We start from the raw sequence: 13,758 nt of genomic DNA on the forward strand, positions 1-13,758 counted from the left end.
AATCAATGAATAACATTCTTACATAGGTGTTCCTTTTGTCCAGGTGGGAAAGGGCAGTTTGGAGTGCGATTGAGATTGCGTCATCTGTGGATCTGTTGGGGCGGTATGCGAATTGGAGTTGGTTGAGTGTTTCTGGGATGATGGTGTCGATATGAGCAATGACCAGCCTTTCAAAGCACTTCATAGCTACCGACGCAAGTGCTACGGGGCGGTAGTCATTTAGGCAGGTTACCTTCACTTTCTTGGGCACAGGGACTATGGTGGTCTGCTTGAAACATGTAGGTATTACTGACTCAGTCAGGGAGAGGTTGAAAATGTCAGTGAAGACACTTGCTAGTTGGTCAGGGTGGATAGGTTGGTGTATAAGGTGAATGTCTGGCAACCCAAAGGTTGCATGTTCAATTCTCATCATGAGAACGTAGCATTTGCAACTACTTAGCATGTTAGCTAACCCTTCCCTTAAACTTAACCCTATAACCTAACCCCTAGCCCAGCTAACGTTAGCCACAACAAATTGGACTATTGCAAATTCGTAACATATTGTACAAATTGCAATTCCTAACATATCATACGAATTGTAATTCGTAACATATCATACAAAATGGATGATGGACATCCACAAATTAATACATACCATTGGAAACGTAACATATCATATTAAATGGAAGAAGACATATTAGTTTACCCCTGAGTCCAGGTTGTTTCAACAAGTTTACAGGACATTATCCCTTGGCCAGGCAACAGCCACAATTTACCTGCGACACTGCACGCATTATAGTCACACATTAATCACATAACATATCCAAACGAAGGCGAACAGCACACATGAAACTGCTAGTGAAAGTAACACATGTCTCATTAACACTCACACTGACACACACAGAGGCTATAAATACACTGGATATTTCATGGTGAGTAGTAGGAGAAGCAGACGGTTGAAATAAGGAGAGAAACGGGACCGGTGCCCATCCTACCGCCTCGTTTGCATCTCCAGACAGTCCAGACATAATAGCGCAGCGATATAACAAGAAGTTAACAAATAAACCGAAGGAGATGGCAAGGTGCTAAACCGCAAGACCTGTCTAACCCGCTTGTAATAACAGTTTTTCCTCAGATACCATTGTTTTAGTTATTCATTGTTAGGAATGACACACACACACACACACAATTAATCATTGCATTTACAGAGTCACACAACCAACAATTGGGATTTGAGAAGCTATAGGCGAGGATTAGATTAGTACTTACATGAGTTGTGTTGGAAACTGCGACGGCAGACAAATATCCGACGATAATAACAGTAAAATCAACACGGCGTGTGGTCTGTAGGTGTCCATTGCCAGGCGCCAACTCCCCGTCCAAACACACGCACGCACATTCATACACTACGCCCCTCTCCAGCTGCGTGTTTGAGTGTGTAGAATGGTCCACGCCAAGCCAGTAGTGCGTGTTACACACTCGGAGATAACCCAGCCCCGCCACCGACAATCTGATCAACTGGCATCAGCGCTCTAACAGGTACCGGATTGGTACCTCTCTCTCTCTCTGTCTGTCTGAGGTGATGGTAGTCACAGATACATAGCCTATCAGGGATGTTCTATTGGGTTGACATCTCTCTCTCTCGCGCGCGCGCGCACGCACACACACACACCATATTTTACTCAGTTTGATGTTAAATCATTTCTCGGGGAGTCCTTACCAATCATCATCAATCCCCCAGACAGACAGAGAGACATAGCGACAGCGTGAGTGACAGGTAGCAGACTTGTCAGAAGACAGCGGTGACTGATAAGTTATTGATCGCACCGTTGAACAGACTGTTATGAGATTGCGATTTACAGTATCAAATTCTTCACAACGTGATCCATCTAAAGGGTTTTACAAGATTCCCTACCTTTACAAGTGCTATGAGTGACATAATGCCTACAGGGCCAAGGATGTTGTGCCAACAGCTAGGCCAACATAGCCTTTGGTTCTTATGCCAACAAGACAAGCATTATGTACAGCAGGGGTTACAGTAAATATGCAATCACACAATCACCTACTCTATATGTTTTCCTATGGGTTGTCTAAAATATTGGTGGTAGATTTAAAAATAAAATGGGCTGAGAAAACAATGTAACCAATCTACTGTATCTATTTCAGGTGACACCCAGACTGTGTTATTGGTTCTAGTTCCAATTATTAGGCTCTCAGAGTCCATGTCTGATTGGACAACAGAGGAGCCAGTCAGATAGTCCGACCCAGAGGCAGGGCAGGGTAACACATCTGGGATGCTTGGGGATTTGGTTATCAATCGTTGCTTAGCAACCACACACACCATCTCTCTCATCCTCTCACCCTCTCTCTCTCTCATCTCCCATTCTCTCGCTCTCTCACACGCGCATGCACGCATGCACACATGCACACACACACACACACAAACACACACACGCACTCTCTCTTATACATAAATTGTCTGTCTCCATCCACAGAGGTGTAAGCGAGGGAGCAGATGTAACATTGAGATGTATTCTGCAGTGAGATCTGTTAGACATGGAGAGGAGAGACATAGAGAGGAGAGAGGAGAGACATAGAGAGGAGAGACATAGAGAGGAGAGACATAGAGAGGAGAGACATAGAGAGGAGAGACATAGAGAGGAGAAACATAGAGAGGAGAGAGGAGAGACATAGAGAGGAGAAACATAGAGAGGAGAGACATTAAGAGGAGAAACATAGAGAGGAGAGACATAGAGAGAGAGAGGAGCGATATAGAGAGGAGAGACATAGAGAGGAGAAACATAGAGTGGAGTAGCATAGAGAGGAGAGACAGAGAGAGGACAGACAGAGAGGATAGACATATAGAGGAGAGACATAGAGAGGAGAGAGAGACAGAGGAAATAAGCAGAGAGAAAGGAAGGACATAATAGTGCTGAAAGACATGAGGATGGAGGCCTTGACAGACAATAGACCGAGATGGAGCCGCCAGTCTCTAGACTGGGGATGCAGAGGTGCTAGACTAATGCCTGCTATACACACTCTCTCAGCACAGCACATAAGTCTTTGTTCTGTGTGTTTACGTGCGTGCAAGCTGTGTGCGTCTGTGTACGTCTGCATGTACAACTTCTACTTTTCAGTCCTGTAGTCCAGTGTTTCCCTACCCTGGTCCTCCAGTACCGCCAACAGTCCACATTTCTACTGTAACCCTGGACAAGCACACCTGATTCAACCTGTCAACTAATCATCAAGCCCTCAATGAGTTGAATAAGGTGTGTTTGTCAAGGGCTACAATGAAACTGTGTACTGTTGGGGGTACTGGAGGACCAAGGTTGGGAAACACAACTGTAGTCCACTAGGAGCCATTACTGAGAGGATGTTGCCACCTGCTGGACATGAAGCGAATATACAGGAATAATTGTAGTGCTGAAAGTTTGATTGAAAACAATTGACTGTTGTGGATGTACATATAAGAGAGCAGAAGGAAAAATAATAGTTGCAGATTACATAACACACTCAAATATGAAACCAAAAGTCCTTTAAGGTTGTGGAATAAATCTCTTTTTATATTTATTCTTTAGACTTTAGGTAAACAGCCGGTTTTTACAGCACATTTTGCATAATAATATCTCAACACATCCTGTGTACAACCACAAAACCAGAACGCTAGAATCTCAATTTTTACACTGAATGAAAAACAAGACAATTTTACAAGCATAATCTTTATACAGTCGGAATACAATTTCCGATAAATCTATACATATTCTCTTTTTAAACATAATCTGGAAGCAAAAATATTGACAGACCATCAACAAAACATGCAACATCCAGGTTGGCTCGGTGACGTCTGTGACATGGTTGTACAGTCAGACACCCATGGGTTGACAATAGAGTCTGATCACATAAGTACCTCACACACACCACTAGAGACAGACAGACAGACAGACAGACAGACAGACAGACAGACAGACAGACAGACAGACAGACAGACAGACAGACAGACAGACAGACAGACAGACAGACAGACAGACAGGTTTGAGTTTTTTGTCGTTTTTGTTTTACACTCACATGCTCGAACATCAGACAATATGATTCATCAATCTCTGTAGAAAATAAAAACACTTTGTATTTACACAGATCAGATGAGTCTGCCACATTCACACCCAACAGATACACGTTTCATTGGTTTCACGGTTACTAGCGACGGACTTAGGAACAATGTATATTAACTATCTAGCTAAAGGAAATGTAAGGAGACCATTAAGGGTTGTTGGACAGTCCTGGAGTTGGGCATTGAAAACAACCTCTCATTATTTTTCCTCAGACTCATCATCATTGATTTATACATACATGTTGGTGGTTGTATCAAACATACAGATTGATGTCTCCTTAGATGTGTACATTGTGAAGCAATATGTACCTTAAATTGTCTGTGAATGTAGATGTTTTTTGAGTTTTTCTATTGCCTTGGAAATGAAAAAGAGTGGTGTCTGAACGTCTTCATACAGCACAGATAACATGACTCAACATCATCCCAACATGGAGACACTAACTGGAACAGATACTTCAACTTGCATGTCATGACACGTTACACAGGACAAGGAAATCAGTCAACGATGTAATACTAAAGTGCACAAGCTTCATGTATATGATAACAGCTGTTAAGTAGTAAAAAAATCTCTCTCTATTTTTTTATCCTTTTCTTCAATAATATATAAACCAAAATAAATTAAAATTCTATTCATAAGATACATATTTTCAGACACAATGTTCACTGATATTACATGTTAAGAAAATGCATTCAAACACAAGGTCTATGTTGCATAGAATGACTTCAACACAACCAATGGGTTTGCTTACAAAACAAGGTTGGCACGACAATATCATTTTCTGTAAAACTAACCCTCTTTAAAATCACGTTTTTTTTGTCTTATGAACATTTGTGACATCTTGACTCAGTGTCTGAATTTCGAGCCTCTGATATGGACTTCATTTATTAGGAAATTGCATCTGTCCTCCCTAGTTGCTCAGTGATATGCCTTCAGACACTGACAGTAGGGTTGAGAGTACTAGCTCTGTAGGGTCACTTGATGATGTTGTTCACTATGATCCACTATATAGATCACTGACAATAATAATATACTAACAACAGTAGCGCCATATGGTTCTGAGCCTATAGATCTGGACTCTATATCAGTGTGTATCAGTGTGTCCTGCCCGTGTTATGACTGGGACATAGGTAATGACTTAGAGCTTTGATCAGAGGCAGTGACAAAGGCTGGTTCACTGTGTTGTCACATTACATCCACTGACACTGACTGCACAGTGTACAATTTACAGTGTACTGTTTACAGAGTACAATTTACAGTGTACTGTTTACAGTGTACTGTTTACAGCAAGATGTTGGGTGTTCTGTTAAACAAACTTTTTTTTTTACAGAACCAGACTGTGATGTCACACACGCAGAGGACAGGTGTGTCTAACTGGTGCTTTAACATAGAATAGGTGAGCAGCCCAGCAGCACAAACACGGGAGCAGAGCACTTCACCAGAGAGAGGCTACACATCCCTCTGTCCGATTGCAGGTTGGTCAAGGTGGCGGGCAATCTAGGTTTTGCTCTCAAACCAAAACAATTGTTTAAGCCTCCAGTCACATGTGCGTAAGACATCACAAAACAATAACCAGCCTGATGGGTCCAGTAAAATCATGTGATCTTCCTCAGTGAGTAACTTTCAGGACATAATAAGGGGAGGGGACGGAAGATTCCTACACACTGCTGTCCGTATATGGGATGGACTCTCTCACAACACAATATATCAGACTGCCATGAGTTTGAAGGGAAGGGACCTGACATTCTCTTCTATCTGTTCTCTTCTCCCCCCCTGTAAGAGGAGGGATATCCATGTGCTAGTTCTCCTCTCTGTCTCAGTTGTGCTATGAGTTCTACATTCACCAGTTGAACTGCATTTTCCTATTTTCCCACTGTATAACACCCAGAATAACTGCATAACACCAGAGCTAAAGGGATTGGATTGTCTGTGCTCCTTCCATACCCTTGTCTGTACAGAATGTAGTCTTTAGAATAAACTGTACAGGAGACACCTCATATCATATGTAATTATGTATCTATGGTCATAAATAAGATTTCTCTGTACACTGTGTCTCTGATATGATTCATATTCTGACATATATCTATCTAAATCTGAATGTACATTTACATCTATCCAGGTAAGGTCAAGTGGGAGTTTTATGGCTGTTGGCAACAAACTGTAATGGTACATTACTGCCACCTACTGGACTTGAGAGTTCAGGTATGGTCAGGTTTCGTTAATTACTTATCAACCATATAATTGCACTGTACTTTTTGTACACAACATAAATAGAATTTTACAACAAACATTCCATACTTTTTCAAGCAGCCAAGGACAAAAACAAATACATCAATTTGAGCCCCACTCACTGACTGACTGACATTTTCACAGATCAATCACAATAATGATAATGATCTGATAAGCCATAAACAACAGTATCAGATCCAGACAGAACAGAAATGATTAGTTCCATCATGGTAACTATCTTTGTGATATTGCTGCTCAGTCCTGTTTGACGTCAGGTTTTGCATCCGACATGTCGAGCAGAGAGCTGAGAGGTGGTGAGATGTGTGTGTCCTCTTACAGCGGAGGACTTCTTCATTCCTCGGTGCGTGTGTGTGTGTGTGTGTGTGTGTGTGTGCTGGCAGTCTATCCAATCAGGGTACAGTCTCTGACAGTCTTTGGTCCAATTAAGAATCAGGGTACAGTCCATGTATGGCAGTGGGAGAGGGAATAGGAGGATCAGTTCTTTCTGGGCATGTCCGTACCCGCAACCCCTCTTCCTTCCCTCTTATCTCTTCTTCTCCTCACCCTCTCTTTTCTTTTCATACAGAATAACACAAAGGGGATGAAGGGCACTGTGTAACTCAACTCCTCCTCCTCCTCGTCTTGACAAAGAACAGCCATTGACCAAGAGTATTCATTGATCTTCACTGACCTCTGGTTGACCCCTCGGTGTCCTCTCAAGTTGACCTCTCATGACTGGTTGTGTGTGGAGCTGACCAGCAGCTTGTGCCAGCTGACCACCCTCTTCCTCATGTCCACCTTGTCCAGCCAGATGTAGGCCTCTCCTATCAGGGTCTTCTTCATAAACTTACCCCCGTTAGACACCAGGAACAACTAGGGACAGGGGGAACACACACACATACTTGTAGTGTCCTGTGTGTTTGTTTTGTGTTTGTCTGTGTGCGTTCATGCGAGTGTGTGAAAAGTACTGGTATTACAGAACAGTCATAGGGGCTGTTGGAACAATAAAAAGTCTGAATAAAGTAGGACACCAGAGTAAAATAAACACAAGGTCTTAGAGTGTGTGTGTTACCTGCAGGGAGTGTCCGGTGGGGTTGAGGCTGAACTTAAAGGTCTCGTTGAAGGAGGGTTCTCTGTCGTGACGACACACTCTGGTCTTCTTCTTGATAATCCTCTTCTGAGTCGCCACGTTCACCACATACAGCTTCACATAGAGATCTACAGACAGACACACAGTCAGACGGTCAGACAGTCAGTGAGGCGGGCAGTCAGTGAGGCAGGCAGGCAGGCAGACAGACAGACAGACAGACACAGACAGACAGACAGACAGACAGACAGACAGACAGACCAGACAGACAGACAGACAGACAGACAGACAGACAGACAGACAGACAGACAGACAGACAGACAGACAGACAGACAGACAGACAGACAGACAGACACATAGTCAGACGGTCAGTGAGGCAGACACACACACAGTTACCTGGTAGGTGGTCTGGGCTCTTGAATTTGTAAGTGATGTTTCTACACTGTAGGACTTCCAGGATCAGCTGATCTCCCTCTTGTTTCACCTCCTTCTTCAGAGCCACCTTGATCTCCCCCATCACCTGGGTCTTACCCCCACCCCCTGGGAGAGGAGGGACAGAAGGGGTAGGAGGGAACAAGGGGGGGCAGCAAGTGACAGAGTGAGAGAGACAGAGGCAACGTTACAGCGAGATACACACACCCTTCCTCTCTGCAGATGTAAATTATTCAACACCAATGCATTATTGACATACTGCCTGCACCAAAATGGAACCAGGGGAGAACTCTCCTCTCTCCAGTTTCACTAAACTCAGTTCTGAACCCAAAACCATTCTCCGCCACGTCACTGTGTCTGTAACTCGGTTAGAGGTCAGGTTGGGAAACGCTCATTTCCAGTAAAGGTCGAGAGGTCAGTTGCCAATGATAATGAACCTTTGAACTGGCTGCCCAGTTGTGCACTAAGATGGCCTCTAGTCTATTGTTATGGAGTGAAACTGGAGAAACTGAGAGAAAGAGAGAGGCCACCATGACACGTGAGCTATCTGAATCCTAGATATAGTTATGACACAGAGAGCAAGATAGTTACTTCCTATGTATGGGACCAGGCATTTAGAGGTAGGCTTAAAGCAGCCTGTTGGTGTTATTTCCTGTTCTGTCCATCAGATGGCAGACATGTAAAGACAAAGTTTATTGGGAGAAACTGGCACATGCACACACACACAGAGACACACACACACACACACACACACACAGACACACGCACACGCACACACACACAGTCTTACCCTCGCTGTCTGATAGCGAGAGTGGCAGTCCTCTAAACTTGTCAGGACCGTTGGGGATGATCTTCCCTCTGTTGGAAATGAACACACATTAGATCCACAGATACAAAACATGTATGTGATACATCATCCACCACCACAAGTCTGTGGACTTTTCTTGGGGATTTAACACAAGTCTTCAGGTCTTAGGTAAGGTCACCCATCATTCTAGCACCCCCCACACACAGGCTGTTTACTCACATGCATGGGACCTGGAAGATGGCGCTGTCCACCCCTGTGCCAGCCCCCTCGTCTCCATCCAGACCCCCATACCCCTCCATCAGACTGGGGGCTGAGGACACCACCGGCCCAGACACATCCCCCAACCTGTGGCCTGGTCCTACAGAGGGTCGGGGGAAAGAGAGAGAGAGGGAGAGAGAGGAGGGGCAGTGAATAACTGCATGTGTGTGAGTGTAGGAGGGAGAGAAAGTGAGATTCATTTCACTTCCTTGATAATGTGTGTCCATAATATTCTATAAACTATAATATAAAAATGGTTATTACTATTCTCATATATGGATGTGAATGTTGTAGCTACATCGGTGGGACAGTGTTTATTTATTTGATTATGTGGATCTCCATTAGCTGTTACTAACAGCTTTTCCTTCTGGTGTCCATAACAACAAAAAAGTGTTCAATGAACATACCCTGCCTAAGCTTACAGATAATAATACATTTACTGACAAACAGACTAAAACAAACATGGGTGACATTTCCCTTAAATAACAATCCATCATGATGTAGCTATAATGCATTGTAAGACCTGTCATGAGCATGTATGGCCCCTTTATAATGTCTTCTCACCCCTTATAAAGGGTCATACATCCTTTTAACAAGATATAAAGCATTATAACTGAAAGATTTATGTAAAGTGTTACTGATACATATAAACCATGGAATAAACATGATGTAATAGCAAAGTACGTACGGTAACATAAATATAATAATAATTTATAAACATGCTAAAATAATAGTTATGGTAATTACTTGAATAGATGGGCATATTTATTATGATTTGTAAATGTATTTTTTTACCCCAATTTCATGATATCCAATTGGTAGTTACAGTCTTACATTTTACATTTTAAGTCATTTAGCAGACGCTCTTATCCAGAGCGACTTACAAATTGGAAAGTTCATACATATTCATCCTGGTCCCCCCGTGGGGAATGAACCCACAACCCTGGCGTTGCAAGCGCCATGCTCTACCAACTGAGCCACACGGGACCACGTCTTGTCCCATCGCTGCAACTCCCATATGGCCTCAGGAGAGGCGAAGGTCTAGAGCCATGCGTCCTCTGAAACATGACCCTGCCAAGCCACACTGCTTCTTCACACACTGCTCGCTTAACCCGGAAGCCAGCCGCACCATACAACTGGCGACACGAGTCAGTGTGCATGCGCCCGGACGGCCACACCCTCCCCTAACCCGGATGACGCTGGGCCAATTGTACGCCGTCTCATGGGTCTCCTGGTCGCGGCCGGCTGCGACACAGCCTGGGATCGAACCCGGGTCTGTAGTGACCCTCTAGCACTGTGATGCAGTGCCTAAGACCGCTGTGCCACTCGGGAGGCAGCATTAATTATGAATTTAAATAAAGACCAAAGCAACTATTGAGACGTTTTTGACTATTAACACATATTTATCAAAACTCTAAATGGTTTACATGATCATTAAGTTGTATTACGTTTCTTATTGATGCCATGCTTGTCTAGAGGAGAGAAAGGCCTGTAGTTTGATTAGTGAGGTTATATTATATGATTCTTGTTTATAATTTCTATACTCCCGTCCTGTTGTCTCACCTTCCCCAGACACTGCTGTTCCCCTGAAGGTCAGACTCCTTTCTGTACTCTCATTGGCCGGTGAGTGTAGAGTCAGTTTCCTGTTGCCCTTTGTCCCCCATGCTGCTGTGTCTGTACTTCCTGGTGTGTCTGGTCAGTGCCAGGTGGCGTTTACAAACTCATCACGTCGGGGGTGGGAAGGGAGGAAGGGCTACTGGTAGACTATACATCTCAGGGTGTTTGTATCATTACATTGGACACACTTAGGGGTCAGGGGTCACACACATATGCACACACACTCACACTTGCTCACACACACCTACGGGGGCTTGACCTTTTCCAATGAAAGGGCAGTTAGGGGAGTGAACCAGACACCCGAACCAACACCAGGAGAGGGGGGGACGACTGCATGTCACAACCTGGGGGTCAAGCTCTATCATGGTTTCTAGACCTGGAGGATGGATAGGGGGTCAAACTGGGAGACAGTAGAAACCATGTTGGAGAGAAAAATGTATATCCTCACTCTATTTAGACTGGGAAGTAGACAAGTGCTTTGGTGAACTGTGGCTGTTTCGTCTCTGTCCTGTGTGTTACTGTTCATACTCTAGGCTATTGTGAGTGTCTGATGTGTGTATGATGGAAATCTGCTCACTCTGAGCCCAGACGGTGCTGTGCCCTACTTTCCCCAACCCTGCAGACGTCACAGTAACGTCAGCGAAACGGAGGAACATACACATTTTGAGTGTTTAGTGTGAGAACAGCGGTTTATACATTCATTTTTAATATAGATGTTAGAGTGAGATGTTTTCTCCACAGGCCAGGGTCTACTATAAGATCTGTCATGTTTTAGTGATGGACTCTGACTAGATCAGTGGGTGTTACACCACTAGAGCAAACAAGAAAACCCAACAGAATAGAACTGACTGCTTAGAGGAACCATCTACTTGCTTAGAAGAACCAATCAGAAGGCCAGAACAGAAGGGAGAGGAAAATAAGAGAAAATAAGGAGTGATAGAACAAGAGGAGAGATAAATGGAGAGATGATGAGCTAGCATGCGTGGCAGAGCCGAGAGGAAGTGTGTCACAGGAAGGGTCGGGGATTACTTGGTTGGAGGCGGGACTGTTGCACGGCGGCCTCGGCGGCAGCTATAGCTATCCCAGCATCCTCCAGGTGGGCTTGCGTGACGCTGCTCTTGCTCTGGCTGCGGGATGGACCGTGGGAACGAAGCTGGCCATCTGAAGACGACTTAGAGCTGCCTGGACTACTGTGGGATTTCTCTAGAGTCACCATCTGCATGTCTGGGAGAGGTAGGAGGAGGGAGGAGGAGGGAGGAGAGGGAGGAGGTAGTGATAGAGAGAGGGAGAGGAGATAGAGGAGAGAAAGGGGAGGGAGGAGGTAGTGATAGAGAGAGGGAGAGGAGAGAAAGGGGAGGGAGGAGGTAGTGATAGAGAGAGGGAGAGGAGATAGAGGAGAGAAAGGGGAGGGAGGAGGTAGTGATAGAGAGAGGGAGAGGAGATAGAGGAGAGAAAGGGGAGGGAGGAGGTAGTGATAGAGAGAGGGAGAGGAGATAGAGGAGAGAAAGGGGAGGGAGGAGGTAGTGATAGAGAGAGGGAGAGGAGATAGAGGAGAGAAAGGGGATGTCTGTAAAAGCCACTAAAAGAGCCATGTAGTAGTTACACATTTGTACTGTGGCAAAAACATAAAAATAGAATAACCTTGACTTTCTTGAACTAAAACCCAGCCCTTTCTTTACTACCACTGACTTTGCTGATAGCTACTTTATTGAGAATAAATTGTATTACCCTGACTGTGATATGGGGTTGTCTCACCTACAGTAGCTATCGTAAGATGAATGCACTAACTTTAAGTCGCTCTGGATAAGAGCATCTGCTACATGACAAAAAACAAGGATGACACCACAACATGGAGGGCACTGAGCCAGATAAGTGACTGGCACTAAAAGTATAATTATGACAGCCATTAGCAAAACTGTCACCATGACTACATGTTCTCTCACTATGACAACAGAGTGGCAATCAGCAAAACGGAAAATAAAAAAAACTAACAATGGCAAGCGTTAGTTAAAAGCAACAAGGCAGCTGGAAGAGGCTCCTACCTTTTGCTGGGTCAGGGAAGATCCCGTGACTCCTGCTCTTTATCACAGAGTTCTTAGGAGACTCATGGCACTCCCCCATCTGCAATACAATTCAATTAAATGTGCTTTATGCATTATAATATAGCATCTTACATCATTAAGTTACAATCAATGATGGCACGGATAGATAGTAGACAATGAATACAGTACAGTACCTGTCCCTGCCCCTGTCCCTGTCCTTGGCCCATCCCTGGCCCCATGCCCTGTCCTGGTTCTTGCCCCGCTACGGACCCCTGTCCTGGCCCTGCTCCTGGCCCCCCAGGCCCCTGGGCGGTGTGGTGGGTTCTGCTGTGCTCGATGCTCTCACTCTGCTCCTTCAGAGGCAGCCAGCGAGGAGTGTTGTCCAGCTGGGACGTGTTAGACAGGTCTATCAACACCTGGAGAGAGAGAGATACAGAGAGAGAGAGAGAGAGAGACAGAGAGAGAGACAGAGACAGAGACAGAGAAAGAGAGCGAGAGAAAGAGAAAGAGAGCGAGAGACAGAGACAGAGACAGAGAGAGAGAGAGAGAGAGAGAGAGAGAGAGAGAGAGAGAGAGACAGAGACAGAGACAGAGAAAGAGAGAGAGACAGAGACATAGACAGAGACAGAGACAGAGAGACAGAGACAGAGAAAGAGAGAGAGACAGAGACAGAGACAGAGAGAGAGAGAGAGACAGAGAGAGAGACAGAGACAGAGAGACAGAGACAGAGACAGAGACAGAGAAAGAGAGAGAGACAGAGACAGAGACAGAGAGACAGAGACAGAGACAGAGACAGAGACAGAGACAGAGAGACAGAGACAGAGACAGAGAAATAGTAGACAGGTATGCTTGTGTAAGCAAAGACTTATAGGAAAACACAGCAGATATACACTGAGTATACTAAACGTTAAGAACACCTGGGCTCAGATTCACAAAACTCTTCTTACGCAAAAACTTAAGAAGCTTCTAGAGAAAAAAAGTGAATAAGATAGTTTGTAAGTGCAATTCCCCAACAACATCTTAAGATTTAGTGATTTTCTTACGAACTTCTCAAATATCTTCTTCCAAATAACGGTTTTAGCTAGCTATCTAGTTAAGCAATGGCAATCATATTGGCATATTTCCTACTGAGATTACTGTTCTAAAACATGTTCTTGGGTTTAAAATAATCAATACTGAAATTTTCACATGAAGTTTGTG

The 13,758-nt window shown here is 44.4% G+C and overlaps 2 protein-coding genes across 3 annotated transcripts in view; both read right to left on the bottom strand.

The window, feature by feature from the left end:
• LOC139584651 (voltage-dependent calcium channel subunit alpha-2/delta-1-like) overlaps positions 1–1,582 on the bottom strand; it is a 118,073-nt gene extending 116,491 nt beyond the window's left edge. The window contains exon 1 of one of the 2 annotated variants that reach the window (XM_071416739.1): positions 1,249–1,582. In XM_071416739.1, coding sequence (XP_071272840.1) covers positions 1,249–1,382 — 134 coding nt within the window. In that variant the 5' untranslated portion in view covers positions 1,383–1,582. The remainder of the gene's footprint in view (positions 1–1,248) is intronic. The other variant, XM_071416740.1, reaches the window with a different exon arrangement.
• Positions 1,583–3,514: 1,932 nt separating this feature from the next.
• LOC139530943 (uncharacterized) overlaps positions 3,515–13,758 on the bottom strand; it is a 115,793-nt gene continuing 105,549 nt past the window's right edge. The window contains exons 35-42 of the mRNA XM_071327749.1: positions 12,753–12,974; positions 12,559–12,637; positions 11,546–11,740; positions 8,861–8,999; positions 8,624–8,691; positions 7,798–7,941; positions 7,387–7,532; positions 3,515–7,187 (exon numbers count right to left, since the gene is read on the bottom strand). Coding sequence (XP_071183850.1) covers positions 7,044–7,187; positions 7,387–7,532; positions 7,798–7,941; positions 8,624–8,691; positions 8,861–8,999; positions 11,546–11,740; positions 12,559–12,637; positions 12,753–12,974 — 1,137 coding nt within the window. The 3' untranslated portion in view covers positions 3,515–7,043. The remainder of the gene's footprint in view (positions 7,188–7,386; positions 7,533–7,797; positions 7,942–8,623; positions 8,692–8,860; positions 9,000–11,545; positions 11,741–12,558; positions 12,638–12,752; positions 12,975–13,758) is intronic.

Source organism: Salvelinus alpinus, chromosome 9 (genome assembly GCF_045679555.1).
Source record: "Salvelinus alpinus chromosome 9, SLU_Salpinus.1, whole genome shotgun sequence".
NCBI lineage: Eukaryota > Metazoa > Chordata > Actinopteri > Salmoniformes > Salmonidae > Salvelinus > Salvelinus alpinus.